The sequence below is a fragment of the Bufo bufo genome, chromosome 6 (assembly GCF_905171765.1).
Source record: "Bufo bufo chromosome 6, aBufBuf1.1, whole genome shotgun sequence".
Classification (NCBI taxonomy): domain Eukaryota; kingdom Metazoa; phylum Chordata; class Amphibia; order Anura; family Bufonidae; genus Bufo; species Bufo bufo.
In genome coordinates this window covers 64,046,109-64,072,097 of record NC_053394.1, presented here as the reverse complement: position 1 = coordinate 64,072,097, position 25,989 = coordinate 64,046,109, and the positions used below count along the sequence as shown (strand labels likewise).

Genomic DNA, 25,989 nt, shown 5'->3' with positions numbered 1-25,989 from the left:
TGCATGGGTGACATGGGCCTAAATCTCTCAAAATCCTCTGTTCTATTGCTGGGTGACAAGAACCCTCTTTTGCCGTGAATGAACCCCTGCTGTGCCTGGGTGACAGGGGACTAAATCTCTCAAAATCCTCTGTTCTCTTGCTTGGTGACATGAACCCTAAAAAACGCACATGGAATTCTGCCATAGTTTTATGGGTTTAGTTTTAAAGGAGTTACCTATGTAGTAAATCTGTGCCATGCTCTTCATTCTCTAGCTCAGTATGATTACAGAAATATCACGTTTGTATAGTTTTAAGATTTAAAAAAATAAAAACTTAGAATTTTATTTTTATTTCCATCACCAGTATATTAGAGGGTTGTTTCACCCTAACCAAAAAGCTGTATTTCTATCCTAAATGTGACAGTGACTTATGCACGTGTAATCCCAGATGTGCATTATATTAGAGGATTTTTTCACCCTAACCAAAAAGCTGTATTTCTGTCCTAAATGTGACAGTCACTTATGCTCGTGTAATCCCAGATGTGCAGTATATGAGAGGCTTTTTCACCCCAGTATGCCAAAGCCGTATTTATGGCCTAAATGTGACAGTCACTTATGCATGTGTAATCCCAGATATGCAGTATATCAGAGGCTTTTTTTACCCTAACCAAAAAGCTGTATTTCTGTCCTAAATATGACAGTGACTTATGCACGTGTAACCCCAGATGTGCAGTACATTAGAGGGTTTTTTCACCCTAACCAAAAAGCTGTACTTCTGTCCTAAATGTGACAGTCACTTATGCATGTGTAATCCTAGATGTGAAGTATATGAGAGGCTTTTTTCACCCCAGTATGCCAAAGCCGTATTTATGGCCTAAATGTGACAGTCTCTTATGCACGTGTAATCCCAGATGTGCAGTATATTAGAGGGTTTTTTCACCCTAACCAAAAAGCTGTATTTCTGTCCTAAATGTGACAGTGATTTATGCACGTGTAATCCCAGATGTGCAGTACATTAGAGGGTTTTTTCACCTTAACCAAAAAGCTGTATTTCTGTCCTAAATGTGACAGTCACTTATGCACATGTAATCCCAGATGTGCAGTATATGAGAGGCTTTTTTCACCCCAGTATGCCAAAGCCGTATTTATGGCCTAACTGTGACAGTCACTTATGCATGTGTGATCCCAGATATGCAGTATATCAGAGGCTTTTTTCACCCTAACCAAAAAGCTGTATTTCTGTCCTAAATGTGACAGTGATTTATGCACGTGTAATCCCAGATGTGCAGTACATTAGAGGGTTTTTTCACCCTAACCAAAAAGCTGTATTTCTGTCCTAAATGTGACAGTCACTTATGCATGTGTAATCCTAGATGTGAAGTATATGAGAGGCTTTTTTCACCCCAGTATGCCAAAGCCGTATTTATGGCCTAAATTTGACAGTCTCTTATGCACGTGTAATCCCAGATGTGCAGTATATTAGAGGGTTTTTTCACCCTAACCAAAAAGCTGTATTTCTGTCCTAAATGTGACAGTGACTTATGCACGTGTAATCACAGATGTGCAGTACATTAGAGGGTTTTTTCACCTTAACCAAAAAGCTGTATTTCTGTCCTAAATGTGACAGTCACTTATGCACATGTAATCCCAGATGTGCAGTATATGAGAGGCTTTTTTCACCCCAGTATGCCAAAGCCGTATTTATGGCCTAAATGTGACAGTCACTTATGCATGTGTAATCCCAGATATGCAGTATATCAGAGGCTTTTTTTACCCTAACCAAAAAGCTGTATTTCTGTCCTAAATGTGACAGTGACTTATGCACGTGTAATCCCAGATGTGCAGTACATTAGAGGGGTTTTTCACCCTAAACAAAAAGCTGTATTTCTGTCCTAAATGTGACAGTCACTTATGCATGTGTAATCCTAGATGTGAAGTATATAAGAGGCTTTTTTTACCCCAGTATGCCAAAGCCGTATTTATGGCCTAAATGTGACAGTCTCTTATGCACGTGTAATCCCAGATGTGCAGTATATCAGAGGGTTTTTTCACCCTAACCAAAAAGCTGTATTGCTGTCCTAAATGTGACAGTGACTTATGCACGTGTAATCCCAGATGTGCAGTACATTAGAGGTTTTTTTCACCCTAACCAAAAAGCTGTATTTCTGTCCTAAATGTGACAGTCATTTATGCACGTGTAATCCCAGATGTGCAGTATATCAGAGGCTTTTTTCACCCCAGTATGCCAAAGCCATATTTATGGCCTAAATGTGACAGTCACTTATGCTTGTCTAATCCCAGATGTGCATTATATTAGAGGGTTTTTTCACCCTAACCAAAAAGCTGTATTTCTGTCCAAAATGTGACAGTCACTTATGCATGTGTAATCCCAGATGTGCAGTATATCAGAGGCTTTTTTCACCCTAGTATGCCAAAGCCTTATTTATGGCCTAAATGTGACAGTCACTTATGCACGTGTAATCCCAGATGTGCAGTATATTAGAGGGTTTTTTCACCCTAACCAAAAAGCTGTATTTCTGTCCTAAATGTGACAGTCACTTATGCTTGTCTAATCCCAGATGTGCAGTATATCAGAGGCTTTTTTCCCCCCAGTATTCCAAAGCCGTATTTCTGGACTTGCAGATAGCCTGTGTTGGTGCACTATCGTTGCATAAAATGGCTGCCGATCATGTATTGATATTGACTAACTGAAGAAAAAAAAGTTCGTTTTCAGCAGTAGTTGGCTCAGGGCAGGCTTAAAAAAATTGTGCATTGCACCCACAAAACACTTTTTCTGTAGATCGCTGAGTACATAAACCAGTTCTTGATAAGATTGCTCCCTGATCTCTCCCTCACAGCAGCTGCATACTCTCCCTACACTAATCCGAGCAGAGTGACGGGCGGCGCTACGTGACTCCAGCTTAAATAGAGGCTGGGTCACATGCTGCAGTTGGCCAATCACAGCCATGCCAATAGTAGGCATGGCTGTGATGGCCTTTTGGGGCAAGTAGTATGACGCTTGTTGATTGGCTTCCGTGCAGCCATTCAAAAAGCACCAAGAAAGCGTCGAACTCCGAACCCAAACCCAAACTTTTACGTAAATGTTCGGGTTCGGGTCCGGGTGCCGAAAAACCTAAAGTTCGGTACGAACCCGAACTTTACAGTTCGGGTTCGCTCAACTCTAGAAATAACTTAAAATAAAATAAAATAAAATAACTAAAAATTACAAATTATTAACCTGAAACTCAGAGAAGGAGGTGGATATGGAGTCGGAGGTTGAGGAGGCGGTGAATGTGGTGTTGTAGCTGGAGGCAGCAATGGAGGAGGTGGAGGTAGCCAAAATGTTTTTTTATTTTTTTTATTGGGGTAGGTAGCCCCCAAAATATTGGGACAAATAAAAAAGAAAATAAAGAATCATTGCACTTGACTTGAGTACAAGAATGTATGTTTGATGGTGGTATAAATGTCTATTCTGCACAAGTTACAGACAAGTCTTGTGGGATCCAAGCCTGGTTCATTTTAATGAACGTGAGCTTGTCCACGTTGGCTGTGGACAGGCGGCTGTGCTTGTCTGTGATGATGCCCCCTGCCGTGCTAAACACACGTTCAGATAATACACTGGCTGCAGGGCAGGCCAGCACCTCCAAGGTGTAAAGGGCAAGCTCAGGCCATGTGCCCAATTTGGAGACCCAGAAGTTGAATGGGGCAGACTTGTCATTCAGTACGTGTAGGCGTGTGCACACATACTGCTCCACCATGTTGGTGAAATGCGGCCTCCTGCTAAAATGTTCCATATCAGCTGGTGGTGCTGGTTGTTGTGGCGCGCTGACAAAGCTTTTCCACATTTCGGCCATGCTAACCCTGCCTTCTGAGGTGCTGGCGGTGCCCCAGCTGCGTTGGCGACCTCTTCCTGGTCCTCTGCCTTGTGCTTCCACTGTGCCCCCACTGTCAGGTGGGAATGCCACCAGCAGCGCATCTACCAGCGTGCGCTTGTACTCACGCATCTTACGATCACACTCCAGTGACAGAATTAAGAACGGTACATTGTTCTTATAACGGGGATCCAGCAGTGTGGCCATCAGTACAAGTTAAAATGTGGGCAACTCGGCGGTCGTTGCGGAGACATTGCAGCATGTAATCGCTCATGTGTGCCAGGCTGCCCAGAGGCAACGAAAAGCTGTCCTCTGTGGAAGGTGTATCGTCTGTGTCCTCTGTATCCCCCCATCCATGCACGAGTGATGGCCATTAGCTTGTCTGGGTGCAACCCTGCTGTGAACATGGTTCCTCCTCCTGCATCTCCTCATCCTCCACCTCCTCATCCTCCAGAACTGTGCCCTGGCTGGACAATTGTGTACCTTGGGTTTGTGGGTGCAGGAACCCACCCTCGGAGCCAATTGGTAATGACTGGCCGGAAACCCTACGAAATGATCCCTCTTCCTCCTCCTCCTCCTGTGCCACATCCTCTTCCATCATCGCCATGAGCGTTTTTTCAAGGAGGCTTAGAAGTGGGATAGTAACACTGAGAACGGCGTTATCGGCACTGGTCATGTTGGTGGAGTACTCGAAACAGCGCAACAAGGAACACAGGTCTCGCATGGAGGCCCAATCATTGGTGGTGAAGTGGTGCTGTTCCGCCGAGCGACTCACCCGTGCGTGCTGCAGCTGAAACTCCACTATCGCCTGCTGCTGCTCACACAGTCTGGCCAGCATGTGCAAGGTGAAATTCCACCTTGTGGGCACGTCGCATATGAGGCGGTGAAGTCTGGAAGGCCGAAGTTACGCTGCAGCGCTGACAGGCGAGCAGCAGCAGGGTGAGAACGCCGAAAGCGCCCACAGACGGCCCGCACTTTATGCAGCAGCTCTGACATGTCTGGATAATTTTTAAGGAATCTCTTCACCACCAAATTCAGCACATGCGCCAGGCAAGGGATGTGCGTCAAACCGGCTAGTCCCAGAGCTGCTATGAGATTTCGCCTGCTTGGCTGATTTGCAAGGGGGTGATGTGAAAGACTGATGAACATTGCCTGCCTGATGGATCCACTGTCAGCAACCCAATCTACTATTGCCTGTACTTGTTCAGGCCTCACCATTCGTAGAGCAGCATTAGACCCGACCAAATACCGCTGCAGGTTTTGTCGCCTACTCGCACCTGAGGAAGGGGTTTCACTTGTGCGTGTAGCTGGCACAGATCAACCACATCCTCTCCCTGCAACAGGAGCTCCACCAGCAGCACCACGACCTGGGCCACGTCCCTTATTTGACGCTCTTGTCATATTTTTTAAATTTAGGATCTTGCCCTAAATGGGTGTTTAATAATAGCAGAATAGAACGACAGTATGTAAAGGGTGTATCTCACACGGCCTGAACCAGATTAGGCCTCAATAAAAGATTTTTTTGCCCAAAATGGCTGTATTTCAAATGCCTAATTCAAACCCCTGTATGTAGAGGTAGTATCTCAGAGGGCCTGAACCTCTGTAGGCCTGCAGTAAATATATCTTTGCACAAAAAGGCTGTATTTCAAATGGCTGTATTTCAAATGCCTAATTCAAACCCCTGTATGTATAGGGGGGATCACACACGCCCTGAACCAGTGTAGGCCTGAAGTAAATATATCTTTGCACAAAAAGGCTGTATTTCAAATGGCTGTATTTAAAATGCCTAATTCAAACCCCTGTATGTATAGGGGGGATCACACTCACCCTGAATCAGTGTAGGCCTGCAGTAAATATATCTTTGCACAAAAAGGCAGTATTTCAAATGGCTAATTCAAACCCCTGTATGTATAGGGGGGATCACACACGGTCTGAACCTGTGTAGGCCTGAAGTAAATATATCTTTGCACAAAAAGGCTGTATTTCAAATGGCTGTATTTCAAATGACTAATTCAAACCCCTGTATGTATAGGGGGGATCACACACGCCCTGAATCAGTGTAGGTCTGCAGTTAATATATCTTTGCACAAAAAGGCAGTATTTCAAATGGCTGTATTTCAAATGCCTAATTCAAACCCCTGTATGTAGGGGGGTATCTTACACGGTCTGAACCAGTGTAGGCATGAAGTAAATATATCTTTGCACAAAATGGCTGTATTTCAAATGCCTAATTCAAACCCCTGTATGTAGAGGGGGTATCTCACAGGGCCTGAACCAGTGTAGGTCTGAATTTAATATTGGTGCACCAAATGGCGGTATTTAAAATCTCTGAATGTAACTCAAATGTATTAAGGGTGTATCTCACAATGACATCTGCATCAAAGGCTGCCAACTAAATTTTTTGTGCCCAAATGAGTGTTTGTTTAAAAACTGAATTTGACAGCAGTATATAAGCCTGTAATTTCACACGTGCTGATGCTGCAAGGCCTGAAAATAGTGTTTTTTGTCAAAAGAGTGTGTTTTTCAAACCCCAGAAGATGATGGGTGTATTTCTACCTTAAATTGCACACTGACTAATACAGATGTTGTAGATTGCCAAAAAACAATTTTTTTGCTAACAGAATATGAAAGTTGTATATATTAAACTTGAATTTAACACTTGCTGATCTGGAAAATACTGTTTTTTGAAGGAAAAAAAAGTGTGTTTTTCAAACCCCAGAAAATAATGGGTGTATTTCTACTGACTAATACAGATGTTGTAGATTGCCCAAAAACTATTTTTTTGCTAACAGAATATGAAAGTTGTATATATTAAACTTGAATTTAACACTTGCTGATCTGGAAAATACTGTTTTTTGAAGAAAAAAAAAGAGTGTTTTTAAAACCCCAGAAAATGATGGGTGTATTTCTACCTTAAATTGGACACTGACTAATACAGATGTTGTAGTTTGCCCCAAAAAAATGGTGATTTGCAATGTCCCAAAAGCTCAGGTGCAGTGCTGGTGCACTGAGCATGCATAAAATGGCCGCCGCCGCCACCCACCAAACTAACAGAATTCTAAAAGTTTGTATTTTTTGGTCAATGAGCTCAGGGCAGGGTAAAACGATTGTGCCCTGCACCCACACAACTATTTGTCTGTAGATCGCTGAGTTAGATTCTCTCCTATGCTCTCCCTGAAATCACAAGTCCAGCAGCATCCTCTCCCTACACTTGTAACAGCAGAGTGACGTGCAGCGCTACGTGACCCAAGCTTATATAGAGGCTGGGTCACATGCTGCTCTGGCCAATCACAGCCATGCCATTAGTAGGCATGGCTGTGATGGCCTCTTGGGGCAAGTAGTATGACGCTTGTTGATTGGCTGCTGTGCAGCCTTTCAAAAAGCGCCAAGAAAGCGGCGAACACCGAACCCGAACCCAAACTTTTACGGAAATGTTCGGGTTCCCAAAATCCTAAAGTTCGGTACGAACCCGAACTTTACAGTTCGGGTTAGCTCAACCCTACTCAACCCTAAAAGTAAGTGGTTGTCAAGAACCAGCATCATTAATCATTGCAGCACATGCCTTGAAAAGAGTCAAATCCACCTGAGAAGAGTCCTGGTTATTCCTAATCTCCTGCTCTCCCCGTCCATCTGCTGATGATTGGCAGTTCTCTCCTAGACAGAAAGGGAGAAAACCCGGTATTAGACTGTCAGTCATCAGCAGGTGGGCAGGAATTCATGAATAACCAGGACTCTTCTCAGGTAGATTTGGCTCTTTTCAAGGCCTGGGCTGCACTGAATATGATGCTGGTTCTCGGCAACCACTTATTTTTAAGTGAAATCAGCATTTCTGTCACTATTTTATGCTGCCCTCAGTACGGTCAGCATAAAGTTAATGACAGGTTCCCTTTAATATATGCTGTACTTCATTCATAGGCTGAGGATAGACATCATTTTGCAAATAAGAATTATAGTACATTCAAAAAGTCAACAAGGAAATATGTCTCATCAGGTTATGCCTCCTTTGTTCTCTGTAGATACATTTTGTGCTTGGAGTCTAAAAGTCTTCTATTGTTCCGCATTCATAGAAATACACAGAAATTAGTATTTGTATAGCACTGGCATGATACTCAGCAGGAAGTAAAGGGAACATGCTGCCAGTGCAAATCATGTTGAAGTATAATATTTAAATATTATTTTATTTGTTATCAGTTTATTATCAGTTAACACCTGTATGCCCATATAAAATGACTTCACAAATCACAATTCATCCTAAATATTGCAGTAATAAGGAGAGAATGTGACCCCTGATTCAGGTTCAAATCGATTCTACTCGAATCACAAGGACTTTGTTTGATTGAAAATCTCTCTCTCTCTCTCTCTCTCTCTCACAATTTGTCTGAATTTTATTAACTTTTTCTAGGGAGGGGTGGGGAAAAAATACTACCTATATCCAACCAGTACTATATGGTATTGTTTGGATATGGGTATTCTTGATGGGGGGAGGGCAGCAGCAAGCAGTGGGGTTTCGGGGGGGGGGAGCCTGTAGGCTCATAGAGGACTCCTACTCCTTCGCCCTCCCTGCTCGCATGCATATGGCGCCCTGTGTCCACTGTCCTGCGCCCACTCTGCTTAAGCCTGACATAGCCCATCTATACCCGGCTTTACCAAAGCAGACAGGCAGGAGCAGTTATGTGTGCTGTACATCACTCACTGCCGCCCCAGTCAAATCCTTACTCCCATACAGCACTATTATATCAGCGGTGTATCAGAGTACGGATTATAAAGCGCTATAGGCACCTGAATTCAGCACCAATTTCTTATAAGATTCTAACGGTTTCAGTAGAACATGTATACATTTTTTTTATTGGCAAATGGGGGTGTGGCATGGGAGGAGTCAGGAGGTGGGATGGGCCAGGGGTGGGTAGTGGGCGGGGTTGGGGGGCCAAATTCAGATTCTTGCTATGGGGCCCAGTGATTTCTATGTATGCCCCTGATTGCAACGTTTATATTTTTCATGCAACAAGAGGTATGTGTAGTCTTTACTTGTGTGCGGCAGTTTACAGTGATGGATCATGTGATGGACCATGTGATGAACGCAGTGACGTCATCAAATGTCCTGTTGCTCACAGATGATGACAGAAGTGGATTAAGGTGAGTTAAATTATTTTTACATTTTTTCAACCCCTCCAACCCTATTTTACTATGCATTCTGTATTCAGGATGCTATTATTTCCCCTTATAACCATGTTATAATGGAAAATAATACAATTTACACAACCTTGAACCCAAACCTGAACTTCTGTGAAGAAGTTCGGGTCTGGGTACCACATTCAGTTTTTTATCACGCGCGTGCAAAACGCATTGCACCCGCACGATAAAAACTGAACAACGGAACGCAATCGCAGTCAAAACTGACTGCAATTGCGTACCTACTCGCGCGGGTTTGCCGCAACGCATCCGGACCTTATCCGGACACGCTCGTGTGAAAGAGGCCTTAGGATCTGAGGTTTCTTCAATCCTGGCCATTAGAGCAGGTGCTCAGCTGTCACTAGACTGATGGACACATGCTCCAACTGAAGCAGGACACCTGTGCTGGGTTACACCTTAGGCTACTTTCACACCTGCGTTCAGGTGTCCGCTCGTGAGCTCCGTTTGAAGGGGCTCACGAGCGGTCCTGAACGCAGCCGTCCGGCCCCAATGCATTCTCAATGGAGGCGGATCCACTGAGAATGCATCCGCCTGCCAGCGCTCATCCTCCGCTCCGCTCAGTGAGCGGACACCTGAACGCTGCTTGCAGCGTTCGGGTGTCCGCCTGGCCGTGCGGAGGCGAGCGGATCCGTCCAGACTTATAATGGAAGTCAATGGGGACGGATCCGTTTGAAGATGACACAGTATGGCTCAATTTTCAAACGGATCCGTCCCCCATTGACTTTCAATGTAAAGTCTGAACGGATCCGTTTGCATTATCATAAAAAAAAAAAAAAAAAAAAAAATTATTTTTTTTTGTTCATTGTTATGCAAACGGATCCGTTCTGAACGGATGCAAGCGTTTGCATTATAGGAGCGGATCCGTCTGTGCAGACTCCAGACGGATCCGCTCCTAACGCAAGTGTGAAAGTAGCCTTAACTGCCAGAAAGAGTGTGTATGCAGGGCTAAAGCCCATAAGTGACCATCGTAAAAACAAGCATGGATGGTCACTTACCCGTTAATATTTATCCAGAATAAAAAGACATATGGAGGGAGGTTTTTAAGTTTTTTGAACAGCACGGTTCCTACAGTTAATCCACCGCTGGATCACGGATGACTGATATGTAAATAGTAACTATGTATTTAGGCAGGGGTAGGTTATGTCTTTCTTCAGAGCTTTGTATCACAGTGGATTTATTGCGCAATTATTGCTATCATGGTTTCGATCTCTACTGTTCTCATTATATAAGTTTGGATTGGATTCAAGATTTCAGGTGCAGTTAGTAGTTTTGGAGAAGTGTTTCCTTTTCAGATCACGTTGAAGTCCCTTCTTCTGTAATACTGAAAGCTATTATATTCTAGGGTATGTTTAATATAGATGCCAGCCACACTCATTAAAAGGACGGCTGCACATTTCTAGTTGTATAGTATCAGGAATAGGTAACAGCTTTTTGCCTTTTAACGTCCTACTAGATGTGCCAATCTCTATTGGGACATGAAAAGGCAGTGCGGCTGCCCCCTGGGATAGAGTTTTTATGCTGCCCCTTCTCTCGCACTCTCACTATTTGCCACAAGTACTTACACAGTGAGCTGGGTAGGAGTAGCAATTAGCAATAATCAACTTACCTTTAGCGGAGATGTATTGAGGGGGTCAGCTTAGTCAGGGAGATGGACCTTAAAGGGACACTGACAGGCTCAATTAGCATATTTAGGCATATATATGTCAGTACAGGTCTTATAAAGTCTATTAAAATCATCTAAGTATCCCCCCTGTCCACCTTATAAATACCGAAATATAAAGTTTTATAACCTGCTTGTCCGGTCACCAATCTGCCCAGCCAGCCGCTCCCAACTGCCGTTCTGAAGCCCCGCCCAGCTCATTAATATTCACTTCGCTGGGCGGCGGCTACAACTCTCCCGACTCAAGTGCCCGGCGCATGCGCATAAAGCAGGGGCTGCAGCGCTCTGTACGCAGGCGCGATGTGACCCCGGCCTGGCGCATGCGCTGAAGATTGGACGGAGGACGTGCCCAGAGGATCGAATGGGCTGTGCTCAGAATCTTGAGTCGGGAGAGTTGTAGCCGCCGCCCAGCGAAGTGAATATTGATGAGCTGGGCGGGGCTTCAGAACGGCAGTTGGGAGCGGCTGGGCGCATTTTGAGATTAAACGCCGCCCCTTGGGCAGATTGGTGACCGGACAAGCAGGTTATAAAACTTTATATTTCGGTATTTAGAAGGTGGACAGGGGGGATACTTAGATGATTTTAATAGACTTTATAAGACCTGTATTGACATATATATGCCTAAATATGCTAATTGGGCCTGTCAGTGTCCCTTTAATTATATTTTTGTCCTACTGTAGAAAGGGTGGCGGGGGACAGCTTGCTTACTAGGCTCCTGCTCCAGTCAGTTGTCTTACAGCTAGACATAGGACAGTGAGGAGGAGGCGATATGGCTATGCTCCTGGGACACAGGAATTTCTTTATATATTTATCAGTTTTAACTATGAGACAAAAAAGTGCCAAAGAAAAGGAGAAGGTTCATGGAGAAAGCGCCAGGATATTTTTTATTTCTATTTTTAGTAGGTATTCGCCATGTTTAGTGTTACTTTAAACTACAGTATACAGCATACAGTGGCGTAACCTGAAATAACTGGGCCCCACAGCAAATTTTTGAATGGGGCCCCCCTTCAACAACTTCTTCTTCACAACCCCCGCCTCCCTAGCAATGCCATTCCTGTGGCTAATAAAGGTTGCCTTCTCAAACCAAGCCCGGCAGCTGCTCTGGGATTTCGTGCAAGATCTTCAATAAAGATGGCAGCGGCCGGCTCTTTGTACTCATGAGGATGAGGTAAGCATTATTTTTTTTATTTTTTACCGCCATTCAGGGAAAACCGATTCGCTACCACGAAGCATGAGGAAGTTTGGCTTCACGGCGAATCAAATTTTCCCTGAAATTCGGATCAAATTCCACTTTGGAGTTTGATTCGCTCAACAATACTGAGAAGTCACATTGGAGGTCCTATCAATGATGGACAGCCTTCTCTTTATACACAGTCATACAGAGATGGCTGTCACTCAGCGCTTAGGACCACCGACATGATTCCAAAGCCCAGTAGGAGCAGAAGTTTAAATAATGACATTGACAAGTTTTACTATATATCAATCTGCTCAGCTCCTCCTACTCTATAACGTGCTGTCTGTAGTCTCCTGACCTTTTCATGGTGACAGGTTCTTTTTAAATGTCATTGCCCTATCTCTTCCCTTTGCAAAATAAAACTTTTAGCAAGATTATTGCCTCCAGTGTGTCATCCGTTGAGAGCCTCATTTGGCTGATACCTTTTGAACACTGAGATTTAGTAACAGAATAAAATCAAAAGACATATATTTCTTACTATAATATGACAAAATGAATATATTTATTAATGTTAATTTATTAAATGATTTTCCCATCTTGGACATTTATGGCATATTGCTAGGATATGCCACAAATATCAGATAGATGTTGTCCTATCTCCAGAACGTGGCCCCCGACGTGAGCGCGCTCGTCAGAAGTCTCATTTCGGTGGATGTAGAGCATGCCATCCAAGCACAGATACCTCTCCGTTCACCACTATGACTACCAGATATACCAGATATTGACATGCCAGCTACCAGATATTGACATGCCAGCGCTCGGCTATTTTTGGGACTCCGATAGCAGTGAATGGAGCATGGCTGTGCTTTCACAGCTGCTCTCCTTTCGCTTCAGGGGCCCTGTTATGGACATAGGAGTGGGTCCCAGTGGGAGCCATACGCTGTGTTACATTGGTGGCATATTCTAGTTATATGCCATAAATGTCTAAGATCGGACCACCCTTTTAATGATTAGTGTACATAAATCTGCTGTTAGCTAATGGTGATTAGCATTGTGTTTTCAGGGCATTATTGTGGCATATTGAGCTTCAAAGCTATCTCCATAGTTGAGGTCATCGCTAAAATACTCAAGGGTCATGATATTAGAGGAACTGAAAAAAAATTCATCTGTGTTCTTGCAGATCCGCCCAAGAATTTTTGCATCTTCTGGAAACCCATCATAGATTGTAATAGAGCCAAAAGCACACATTGGTGGATTTCCCATCCTGTTTAGACATTAAGCAGAAAATGAATTATATACATCACATAATAATTCATAATGACACAACATACACTAGATAATATTAAGTACTTACTTTACATAGTTGAAACGCAGCTCCACAAAACCAGATGGGACGGTTTCAATGACCCATGTACACCAGTTATTAGGAGGGTCATAAAACATGTTCGATACAAGACCATTGGCCTCCTTAAGAAAACCTCCACAGGTCTCTTCTACAATGACATTAGTAAAACTGTCATAGAAATTCAACATTATTTTTCTTTTGGAAAAGCTTATTCTGTATATATAATGTACAGATGTATGTAGCATTCGGCATAAGAGTTAGCCTGATGTTATAGCACTAACATACAGTAGCATGAGTATATTATTTTAATCACCTGTAAGAATGGACTTGCTATTGTGGGGTTTCACTCTGGTAGACAGGTTAGCGGACACAGTATAGAGGCAATCACAAAGTCTTTAACTTAAATAGTTCAGTGTTTATTCACACAGAAAGGCCTCATGCACACGACCGTTCCGTTTTTTTTAGGTCAGCAAACCGCGGATCCGCAAAAAAAAAGAACCCGTCCGTGTGCCTTCCGCAAATTGCGGAACAGAACGAGTGGCCCATTGTAGAAATGCCTAATGCCTAGTGCTGTCCGCATCTTTTGCGGCCCCATTGAAGTGAATGGGTCCACATCCGAGAAAAAATGGATGCGGACCACAACAACGGTCATGTGCATGTGGCCAAAGCAAACAAAATAACAGTTCGCAGTCTTGGTTTTTGTTCACACCATGGAAAGTCCACAGAACACAAACATTCACCTTGTCAGCATTTTCTCATCAGCGGTCCTCAGCAGACTTTAGGGGCCTGTTTTGCAGCATGTGGCTCTCAGCTAGTGATGGACGAACATTGACCGGGACGGTTCGCGAACACGATCAAATTTTTTAGCGAACAGTGTGTTCGCAGCAGGCCCCATAGACTTGAATGGCAGGCAAACCTAAAAAACCTTCAGGTCATATTTGCAGCCACCAAATAGTTACTAGAAGTGCACAAATAGTCCCACAACATGGACAGTGACATACCAGATGTATTATTCGAATTTGCGATCTCCATTTATAATTTTTTTCAATGCAAAATATCGGCAATGTCATTTTCACGTATGCGCATGTGCAAAATAGGCGCCTGACTATACAAAAGTCCCTATAGAAGAGCAGTATTTGTGGAAGAAGGTATTTCACACCCCTGCCTCAATCAGTTTTTTTGGGGGGCAACTGGTAAATCACACCAGTAGAAATTTTTTGTTCCAATAGCGTATGTCACTCTGTGTAGCAGAGGTAATGCAGCAGAACCGCAAACAAATGCTGCACTACCCAAATGCACTATATAGAAAGTACAGGGTGGGCCATTTATATGGATACACCTTAATAAAATGGGAATGGTTGGTGATATTAACTTCCTGTTTGTGGCACATTAGTATATGTGAGGGGGGAAACTTTTCAAGATGGGTGGTGTCCATGGCGGCCATTTTAAAGTCGGCCATTTTGAATCCAACTTTTGTTTTTTCAATAGGAAGAGGGTCATGTGACACATCAAACTTTTCGGGAATTTCACAAGAAAAACAATGGTGTGCTTGGTTTTAACATAACTTTATTATTTCATGAGTTATTTACACGTTTCTGACCACTTATAAAATGTGTTCAATGTGCTGCCCATTGTGTTGGATTGTCAATGCAACCCTCTTCTCCCACTCTTCACACACTGATAGCAACACCGCAGGAGAAATGCTAGCACAGGCTTCCAGTATCCGTAGTTTCAGGTGCTGCACATCTCGTATCATCTGAAGGCAATCGTCTATGCTGTGAAGATACGAGATGTGCAGCACCTGAAACTACGGATACTGGAAGCCTGTGCTAGCATTTCTCCTGCGGTGTTGCTATCAGTGTGTGAAGAGTGGGAGAAGAGGGTTGCATTGACAATCCAACACAATGGGCAGCACATTGAACACATTTTATAAGTGGTCAGAAACTTGTAAATAACTCATGAAAGAATAAAGTTACGCTAAAACCAAGCACACCATTGTTTTTGTTGTGAAATTCCCAATAAGTTTGATGTGTCACATGACCCTCTTCCTATTGAAAAAACAAAAGTTGGATTCAAAATGGCCGACTTTAAAATGGCCGCCATGGTCACCACCCATCTTGAAAAGTTTCCCCCCTCACATATACTAATGTGCCACAAACAGGAAGTTAATTTCACCAACAATTCCAATTTCATTAAGGTGTATCCATATAAATGGCCCACCCTGTATATTATTCGTATATAACACCCCTGCTTCAATCAGTTTTTTTGGGGAGGCAACTGGTATATCACACCAGTAGAAATTATTTGTTCCAATAGCTTTTGTCCCTCTGTATAGCTGCAGTATCTCAGCAGAACCGCACACAACTGCTGCACAATACAATTGCACTATAATATACTTTCTATGTTAGAAAGTATATTATAAGTATATTACACCCCTCAGTAAGTTATACCTATCGATAGCACACCTATACCAGTCCTTAGAAGGACTTTTGTGGCCCTAATAGCTAGCGTTTGGTGTCCCTAACAGTCTGTCCCTGCTCCACACAGCAACCTCTCCCTACACTGGCAAAAGACTGAATGTAAAATGTCTGCCAGCTCGTGTTTTTTTTTTAAGGGTGAGGGTGTGTCCATGTGCTAAAACGTCTCAATTGGTCTGTACCACCTGATGGATGTGTGTAACACCCCAGAGTTGTGTTACTAAACTCTTTTACCCCGCTACAATCTGTTAAGAACATTAACCTTGTCATCTCATGTAATTTCACATTATATCCTCACAAATGTGCATTGAAAACCTTGTTAATTGTATATTGTTGCAATTTTCATATTCACCAGCCGGTGGAAGCAATGTGTTAGCAAGGAGTTAAGTTCAGTTTAGTGTTCCTAGGCTGGAATAGTTCATTCCAGTTTAGCTCCCCCCTCTGTGAGCAGAGTAGGTTGCACCCACATCCTGCCTCATGGGTGGAGAAGGAAGTTAGAGTCAGTGTAACCCACCCCCTGCTAGGGGTAGGGTGTGCATGCTAGGAGCTCCCAAATATAGGGAATCAAGCCAGGATCTTGTCTCGGCTGAGACATTGATCATCCTCCCCAGCCTGAGCCTTGCAGCCTCAGCTGGAAGAAGCAAGCAGACAACTCTAGAATTCCAGGAAGAAAGCATACCCTGTGAAGATAACTGTGAGTAAAGACCAGAGACCCAGGAGAAGCCATATTCCTCCTCAGCCAGTCAGTCCCCATACAGCAGAAGATAGAAAGTGCAGAAGCCAAATTCGTGCCACAGTGTGGAGCTAACACGCGGACGTCCTTTCCTGCAAGCTCCAGGTACGTGAAAGCAGAAGATAAATTCCTGCCAACCATTTCCAATACCTGCTGGGACCTAAGACTAAAGCTGTATCTTGCTTGGATGAAATTCACCATCAGTAAAGACAAGTTTGAACTTTACCAAGGGTCTGGATCTCAATTACTGCTGCAAATCCCTCTATTACTCCTACTAGCACTACACTCATTTTATTGCAAGTGAGCCAGGCTCCAGGAGTCCAGCCGTACCCAGGTAGGAGACACCGTTGACACCATTACCACTACCATACAGAGACATTACACCCCTCTGGCATTCCGAATCCTAACCTGGTACGTGAGTTACAACACCTAAAGGGCCCTGTGATTGTACCCTGCGCACGCTGCATTTGGCGTCACGAACAAAACTATAAACTATCACCTACACCTGACCCAGCCATTTGCAAAATTTGGCGTCAGAGTCCATACCACGGTCCAGCCCATTGCATGTGTCATAGGTCAAAGTTCTTCACAATGTAAAAGAATATGGCGGGCGCGAAAATTGCCATATGATCGAATGTTCGGCGAATCGGGCAAAGTTCCCTGCAAAACGACTGCCGGGCGAACGGCAAGGCCATCTCTACTCTCAGCCCTTTTGCACGGCACACAACTTCAGATCCCTAACCACAGAGACTCCACAGCTTCACTGTGAGATGGAGGATAATCCACCGCACCTGATTAATGGTGACTGCTTTTATAAGCCTCCCAAGACCCGGCCCCGAACGTGGGAAGTAGCGACCCACCGAGCACTTTGGCTACTCCCAGTAAGAGCCGTCCCGGATTGGCTTTACAGCCATACTAAACAGTTGAAGTGTCAGACTGCAAAGCAATAATGACACTTCAGGAAAAAAAACGGCTCTTACCTCACCGAGGCCAGGAACCTCGGTGACACGTACAGACCATCAATGATGGCCCCTTGTTCCTTCCTACATACCTCCCTCCTTTGTTCAACCCTGAGGGGGTAGACACACATTAAACAGTGTACCCGGGACAAGGTATCCACATTTCCTAGTAACCGGCCTGCCCTGTGTTCCACCGAAAATTAGAAATTTTGCAAAGACAGAAACCACAGGTTGACGCAGGCATTTCTGTCCTTGGCCTGGCTCATCCATTTGAGAGGGGAGTGGTCGGTCACCAGACAAAACTTTCTTCCCAACAAATAATAGCGGAGAGACTCGAGGGGCCACTTGATAGCCAGGCACTCTCTCTCCACTATACTATACCTGTTCTCAGCTGGGGTAAGCTTCCAGCTGAGGAAGACAACGGGATGATACTCCCCGTTGACCTCCTGAGACAGTACAGCACCGAGACCCACCTCGGAGGCATCGGTCTGTACTATAAACTCACTTCTGAAGTCGGGCGTCACCAAAACCGGGAACCCACACAGGGCCGACTTCAAAGCGGAGAAAGCCTTTTCCGCCTGCTCATTCCAGTGGACCGTCACTGACTTGCGTCCCTTCAAAAGGCCTGTCAATGGTGCGGCCATAGTGGCAAAGTGGGGACAAACCTCATATAGTATCCCACCATTTCCAGGAACGACTTTACTTACCGAGTAGTGACAGGTCGGGGCCAATTCCGAATTGCCTCAATTTTGTTCACCTGAGGTTTGATAACTCTGCGTCCAATTATATACCATAGGTACTTGGTCTCTTCTAACCCTATCGCGCACTTTATTGGGTTAGCAGTCAAGTCAGCCTTTCTAAGGGAGTCCACTACAGCCTGTACTTTAGGTAGGTGACTTTCCCAGTAGGTGCTGTGGATAACGATATCGTCCAGGTACGCTGAAGTGTACCGACGATGTGGACGGAGTACAATGTCCATTAGCCTTTGAAATAGTGGCGGGGGCGCCATGTAGACCAAAGTACCTTGTACTGATACAGCCCCTCTGGTGTGAGGAAAGCCGTTTTTTCCTTGGCAGCCTCTGTCAAGGGTACCTGCCAGTACCCTTTGGTGAGGTCCAACAAAGAAAAATACCAGGCTTGGCCTAACTTTTCAATAAGCTCATTCACTCGGGGCATGGGATATGCGTCAAACTTGGAACCTTATTAAAGGGTTTCTATCACTTCGTTTCACCTATTTAGCTTTCAGACACTAGCGATCCGCTAGTGTCTGCTTTATCTAACCATCCTAATATAAGAGCTTATTGTCCTGCCGTTTAGCTAAAAAAATAACTTATATAGATATGCAAATGAGCCTCTAGGTGCTATAGGGGCGTGATTAGCACCTAGAGGCTCCGTCTACCTTAACAAACTGCCGCCGCCCAGCGCGTCCCTCCAGCCCGCCCATCTCCTCCGGAATGCGATGCTCCTCGTATTCGGCGCATGCGCAGTGAATGTCTGATCGCTTCCCTGCTCAGACATCTCCACTGCGCCTGCGCCGATGACGTCATAGTGCTCCGAGGAACAGGCGCAGTGGAGATGTCTGAGCAGGGAAGCGATCAGACATTCACTGCGCATGCGCCGAATACGAGGAGCATTGCATTCCGGAGGAGATGGGCGGGCTGGAGGGACGCGCTGGGCGGCGGCAGTTTGTTAAGGTAGACGGAGCCTCTAGGTGCTAATCACGCCCCCATAGCACCTAGAGGCTCATTTGCATATCTATATAAGTTATTTTTTTAGCTAAACGGCAGGACAATAAGCTCTTATATTAAGATGGTTAGATAAAGCAGACACTAGCGGATCGCTAGTGTCTGAAAGCTAAATAGGTGAAACGAAGTGATAGAAACCCTTTAAGTTTGCGGAAGTCACACTTAGCGGGGTTGTGTCCACCTCTTCCACCGGAGTGGCGATCACCCCTACCGCTGGCCCTTCAGACTCAGGTTCCCAGGGTTCTGGTCTCCCCCCTGAGCTGGGCCACTCTGCTAAGGTTACATCTGTCTCACGGGTATCGGTAACTTTCGTATCCGGCCATAGTGCCAGGAAAGTCTCTCCCAATTATTAGTTCATACTGTAATTTTGTGGCGACGGCCACCTCATGAGTCGACCTGCCGGCCACCGTTGACAGAGAGACCAGGGCAGTGGGATTGTCCTTTAATTCTCCATGAATGCACACAACGCCGACTTTTTGGCCAGTATACTTGGCGGGCCACACCAGGGCAGCTCATACCAGGGACACCAGGCTCCCTGAATCCAGCAGTGCCACCGCCAGAGTGTCCCCCACTTCCACCTGGCACAGGTGGCTATAGTCTATATTCTCAGAGGTACATGTGGCACACAGCTTCCTGGCATACAATGATTGGCGGTAGCCATAATTGGTATCCATGGGTTCATCCCGATGGGGACAGTCGACCCGTATGTGTCCAGGCTCCTGGCACCGTCAGCAGGACACCGGGGCTAGGTCTGCAGGGGGTATGTCCTGGGCGGGTTTTGCTGGCACCAGCCGCCGGGTCTGGGGTGGCGATTTCCGGGGTTTGACGGGCCCCCTCCCAAAATAACCCCCCGGCAGTTTTCTGGTGGCCTTGTAGCTCTCCACCAGGTCGACCACCTCTAAGGCATTACCAGGAGACACCTGGCCGATCCAGTGCTGGAGAGGGTACGTCAAAGCCCTCCAGAACACATCCACCAACAGACGGTCCAGCATAGCCGTGGGAGTCAATATGTCAGGCTGCAGCCATTTTTGCAACCGGTGTAGTAGGTCATAATATTGTGGTCTGGTGGGTTCAGCCGGGTTAAATTCCCACTGATGCACCCGCTGGGCCCGGACCAATACATTCACCCCCTGTCTTGCCAGGATCTCACCTTTTACGGTCGGGTAGTCGGCCGCTTGATCATCGGGTAGATCGAACAACACTTGTGGGGTCCAGACACCAGAAACAGAGCGACGATCTCAGCCCACTGGTCTCGGGGAAACCTCTCCCTCACGGCCACCTTTTCGAACACCACCAGATAGGTCTCGATATCATCCGAGGGAGTCATTTTAGGAATCTACGCATGGACAGCTTTCCGGGCATCGTGGATGTTCTGGGACGCTCCTGCCGCTTGCAACGCCATCACATACTGTAATAACAGCTGGTTAGTTTCCTGCTGCTGCTTGTTAGCCTCCCGCTGACAAGCAAGTTAGCCTCCACAAGGGCTTTCATGACTGCCTCCATTTTGTCAGGGGACACGGGTCGTAACCTTGCCGGCTTAATACACTCGTGCCTGGGAAAAACGAAAAACTTTTTGGCCTTCAGGCCTGCATCACTGTGTTTGTCCGCATCTGACATCAATTGTGGGGTTTCGCTCTGGTAGGCAGGTTAGTGGACGCAGTATAGAGGCAATCACAAAGTTATTTAACTTAAATAGTTTAGTGTTTATTCACACAGAAGGCAAAACAAAATAACAGTCCGCAGTCTTGGTGTTTGTTCACACGATGGAAAGTCCACAGAACACAAACATTCACCTGGTTAGCAGTTTCTCATCAGCGGTCCCCAGCATAATAGCAAGCGATCAAAAAGTCATATGCACCCCAAAATAGTGCCAATCAAACAGTCATCTCATCCCGCAAAAAATGAGACCCTAACTAAGATAATCGCCCAAAAACTGAAAAAACTATGGCTCTCAGAATATAGAAACACTAAAACATGATTTATTTATTTTTGTTTCAAAAATATTATTGTGTAAAACTTACATAAATAAAAAAAAGTATATATATTAGGTATCGCCGCGTCCGTATCGACTGGATATATAAAAATATCACATGACCTAACCCCTCAGATGAACACCGTAAAAAAAGTAAACAAAAACTGTGCTAAATAAACAATTTTTTGTCACCTTAAATCACAAAAAGTGTAATAGCAAGCGATCAAAAAGTCACACGCACCCCAAAATAGTGCCAATCAAACCGTCATCTCATCCCGCAAAATTCTCACCCTACCCAAGGTAATCGCCCAAAAACTGAAAAAATTATGGCTCTCAGACTATAGAAACACTAAAACATTATTTTTTTTGCTTCAAAAATAAAATCATTGTGTAAAACTTACATAAATAAAAAAAAGTATACATATTAGGTATCGCCGCATCCGTATTGACCGGCTCTATAAAAATATCATGACCTAACCCCTCAGATTAACACCGTAAAAAATTTAAAATAAAAACTGTGCTAAATAAACAATTTTTTGTCACCTTACATCACAAAAAGTGTAATAGCAAGCGATCAAAAAGTCAAACACACCCCAAAATAGTGTCAAGGTAATCGCCCAAAAACTGAAAAAAATATGTCTCTCAGACTATGGAAACACTAAAACATGATTTTTTTAGCTTCAAAAAAGAAATCATTGTGTAAAACTTACATAAATAAAAAAAAAGTATACATATTAGGTATCGCCGCATCCGTGACAACCTGGTCTATAAAAATATCACATGATCTAACCTGTCAGATGATAGTTGTAAATAACAAAAAATAAAAACGGTGCTAAAACAGCTATTTCTTGTTATCTTGCCTCACAAAAAGTGTAATATAGAGCAACCAAAAATCATATGTACCCTAAACTAGTACCAACAATACTGCCACCCTATCCCGTAGTTTCTAAAATGGGGCCTTTTTTGGGAGTTTCTACTCTAGGGGTGCATCAGGGGGGCTTCAAATTGGACAAAAAAAACTGTCCAGCAAAATTTGCCTTCCAAAACCGTAAGGCATTCCTTTCCTTCTGTGCCCTGCCGTGTGCCCGTACAGCTGTTTACGACCACATATGGGGTGTTTCTGTAAACTACAGAATCAGGGCCATAAATATTGAGTTTTGTTTGGCTCTTGGAAAATTTGCCAAAAAATTGAAATTCTGAAATTTCATCTCCATTTGACAATAACTCTTGTGGAACACCTAAAGGGTTAACAACATTTGTAAAATCTGTTTTGAATACCTTGAGGGGTGTAGTTTCTTAGATGGGGTCACTTTTATGGAGTTTCTACTCTACGGGTGCATCAGGGGGGCTTCAAATGGGACATGGTGTCAAAAAAAACAGTCCAGCAAAATCTGCCTTCCAAAAACAGTATGGCACTCCTTTCCTTCTGCGCCCTGCAGTGTGCCCGTACAGTAGTTTACGACCACTTATGGGGTGTTTCTGTAAACTACAGAATCAGGGCCATAAATATTGAGATTGGTTTGGCTGTTAACCCTTGCTTTGTAACTGGAAAAAAATTATTAAAATGGAAAATCTGCCAAAAAGGGAACTTTTGAAATTGTATCTCTATTTTCCATTAATTCTTGTGGAACACCTAAAAGGTTAACAAAGTTTGAAAAATCAGTTTTGAATACCTTGAGGGGTGTAGTTTATAGAATGGGGTCATTTATGGGTGATTTATATTATGTAAGCCTCGCAAAGTGACTTCAGACTGGTCCCTAAAAATTGGGTTTTTGAAAATTTCTGAAGAATTTCAAGATTTGCTTCTAAAGTTCTAAGCCTTGTAACATCCCCAAAAAATAAAATATCATTCCCAAAATGATCCAAACATGAAGTAGATAGAAGTAGATATATGGGGAATGTAAAGTAATAACTATTTTTGGTAAATTTGGTATTTTTTCATGCAAAACAATTAACTTTTTTACCCAAAATTTAGCAGTGTCATGAAGTACAATATGTGACAAAAAAACAATCTCAGAACGGCCTGGGTAAGTAAAAGCGTTTTAAAGTTATCAGCACTTAAAGTGACACTGGTCAGATTTGCAAAAAATTTAAGTCCTTAAAGGGGTTGTCCGAGTTATTTTTTTGTTCTTTCTATGTTCCTCACTGGGCAAATGTAACAGCTTTCCAATTCACTCACTTTATCTCCAGTGGCTGGTTTCTCAGATTTCACTGAGGGTCACATGACCTGTGATGTCAGCTTCTCTCCCTGCTCTGATAAAGGTCGTTTACAAGCCTGTAAACGAAACGTCACTGTGCTGGCCACGCCCCCTTCACTGCCGGCTGTGTGCTCTATCCTAGGAATCTTAACCCCTTCAGCTGCACAGACTCAGGGCTGAAGTGTTTACTGTGTAGCTGCAGGCAGTGAGGAGACAAATGCTGGGCACAGGAGCTGAAAGAGAAGTTCTGCAGAGCATTACAGGTAGGGGGAAGATCCTGTGTGTATTAGCAGTGTCATTATACAAACCGGATTCCAAAAAAGTTGGGACACTAAACAAATTGTGAATAAAAACTGAATGCAATGATGTGGAGATGGCAAATGTCAATATTTTATTTGTAATAGAACGTAGATGACAGATCAAACGTTTAATCCGAGTAAATGTATCATTTTAAAGGAAAAATACGTTGATTCCAATTTTCACGGTGTCAACAAATCCCAAAAAAGTTGGGACAAGTAGCAATAAGAGGCTGGAAAAAGTAAATTTGAGCATAACGAAGAGCTGGAAGACCAATTAACACTAATTAGGTCAATTGGCAACATGATTGGGTATAAAAAGAGCTTCTCAGAGTGGCAGTGTCTTTCAGAAGCCAAGATGGGTAGAGGATCACCAATTCCCACAATGTTGCGCAGAAAGATAGTGGAGTAATATCAGAAAGGTGTTACCCAGCGAAAAATTGCAAAGACTTTGCATCTATCATCATCAACTGTGCATAACATCATCCGAAGATTCAGAGAATCTGGAACAATCTCTGTGCGTAAGGGTCAAGGCCGTAAAACCATACTGGATGCCCGTGATCTCCGGGCCCTTAAACGACACTGCACCACAAACAGGAATGCTACTGTAAAGGAAATCACAGAATGGGCTCAGGAATACTTCCAGAAACCATTGTCAGTGAACACAATCCACCGTGCCATCCGCCGTTGCCAGCTGAAACTCTACAGTGCAAAGAAGAAGCCATTTCTAAGCAAGATCCACAAGCTCAGGCGTTTTCACTGGGCCAGGGATCATTTAAAATGGAGTGTGGCAAAATGGAAGACTGTTCTGTGGTCAGACGAGTCACGATTCGAAGTTCTTTTTGGAAATCTGGGACGCCATGTCATCCGGACCAAAGAGGACAAGGACAACTCAAGTTGTTATCAACGCTCAGTTCAGAAGCCTGCATCTCTGATGGTATGGGGTTGCATGAGTGCGTGTGGCATGGGCAGCTTGCATGTCTGGAAAGGCACCATCAATGCAGAAAAATATATTCAGGTTCTAGAACAATATATGCTCCCATCCAGACGTCATCTCTTTCAGGGAAGACCTTGCATTTTTCAACAAGATAATGCCAGACCACATTCTGCATCAATCACAACATCATGGCTGCGTAGGAGAAGGATCCGGGTACTGAAATGGCCAGTCTGCAGTCCAGATCTTTCACCTATAGAGAACATTTGGCGCATCATAAAGAGGAAGGTGCAACAAAGAAGGCCCAAAACGATTGAACAGTTAGATGCCTGTATTAGACAAGAATGGGAAAGCATTCCTATTTCTAAACTTGAGAAACTGGTCTCCTCGGTCCCCAGACGTCTGTTGAGTGTTGTAAGAAGAAGGGGAGATGCCACACAGTGGTGAAAATGGCCTTGTCCCTACTTTTTGGGGACTTGTTGACACCATGAAGTTCTGATTCAACATATTTTTCCCTTAAAATGGTACATTTTCTCAGTTTAAACTTTTGTTCCGTGATTTATGTTCTATTCTGAATAAAATATTAGAAGTTGGCACCTCCACATCATTGCATTCAGTTTTTATTCACGATTTGTATAGTGTCCCAACTTTTTTGGAATCCGGTTTGTATAAGTGGAACTTGTAGTTCTACACTTACAAGTTGCTGTTTTCTCCCAGCACTCAGGGCAGCTCTTGTATCCACTCCCTTAACAGTGTCATTATACAGCTGGGACTTGTAGTCCTACACATACAACAAGCTGCAGAGTCTCCCAGCAGGCAGACATGTCACTCAGGGAAGCTCTTGTATTCACTCCCTTAGCAGAGCAGGGGGAGGGCCAGAGATTGTTTTTATTGCATGTAAACAAAGGGCCAGGAAAGAACCAGGGAAATGAGGAAATATATATTTTTTTTTTGCATAAAACTTACTTAGCTCAGTTATATATCAGATATTCAGTGCTATATTATTTTTTTTCATAACTCGGATAACCCCTTTAAGGTGAAATAGGGCTTCGTCCTTAAGGGGTTAAAGAAGAATTTCTGAAATGTTATTCCCTGTCACCTATGCAGAGCAGGGGTTTCTATCCAGCAAAATCTGTAAAATGTCACCTGACAATGTAACAGACAATTTTTTGAAATTTATGTTCCTGTCACCAATGCAGAGGTGCCCCCGTGACGTCCACCATCCATTTGGATATCTTCTCTATCAACTTTCGATGTTCTTTTCTGAGCCTACCATGTTAATCACGATTATCGGCGAATCAGGGTTCCACGCCGGAGAGGGAGCATGAGAAAGAGAGACCACATCCAAGGGAGATAAATGCATGAAATTTTATTTTGATCGAGCGGAAATATGGGAAAAAGTTATTGAAGCGCAAATGTGGGACAAATTATTGAAGTGCAAATGTGGGTAGAAAT

The 25,989-nt window shown here is 44.0% G+C and overlaps 1 protein-coding gene across 2 annotated transcripts in view; it reads right to left on the bottom strand.

The window, feature by feature from the left end:
* Positions 1–12,668: 12,668 nt before the first annotated feature.
* LOC121005936 (deleted in malignant brain tumors 1 protein) overlaps positions 12,669–25,989 on the bottom strand; it is a 45,967-nt gene continuing 32,646 nt past the window's right edge. For both annotated transcript variants that reach the window (XM_040438782.1, XM_040438783.1), the window contains 2 exons: positions 13,230–13,368; positions 12,669–13,139 (listed from right to left, as the gene is read on the bottom strand). In XM_040438782.1, coding sequence (XP_040294716.1) covers positions 12,935–13,139; positions 13,230–13,368 — 344 coding nt within the window. In that variant the 3' untranslated portion in view covers positions 12,669–12,934. The remainder of the gene's footprint in view (positions 13,140–13,229; positions 13,369–25,989) is intronic.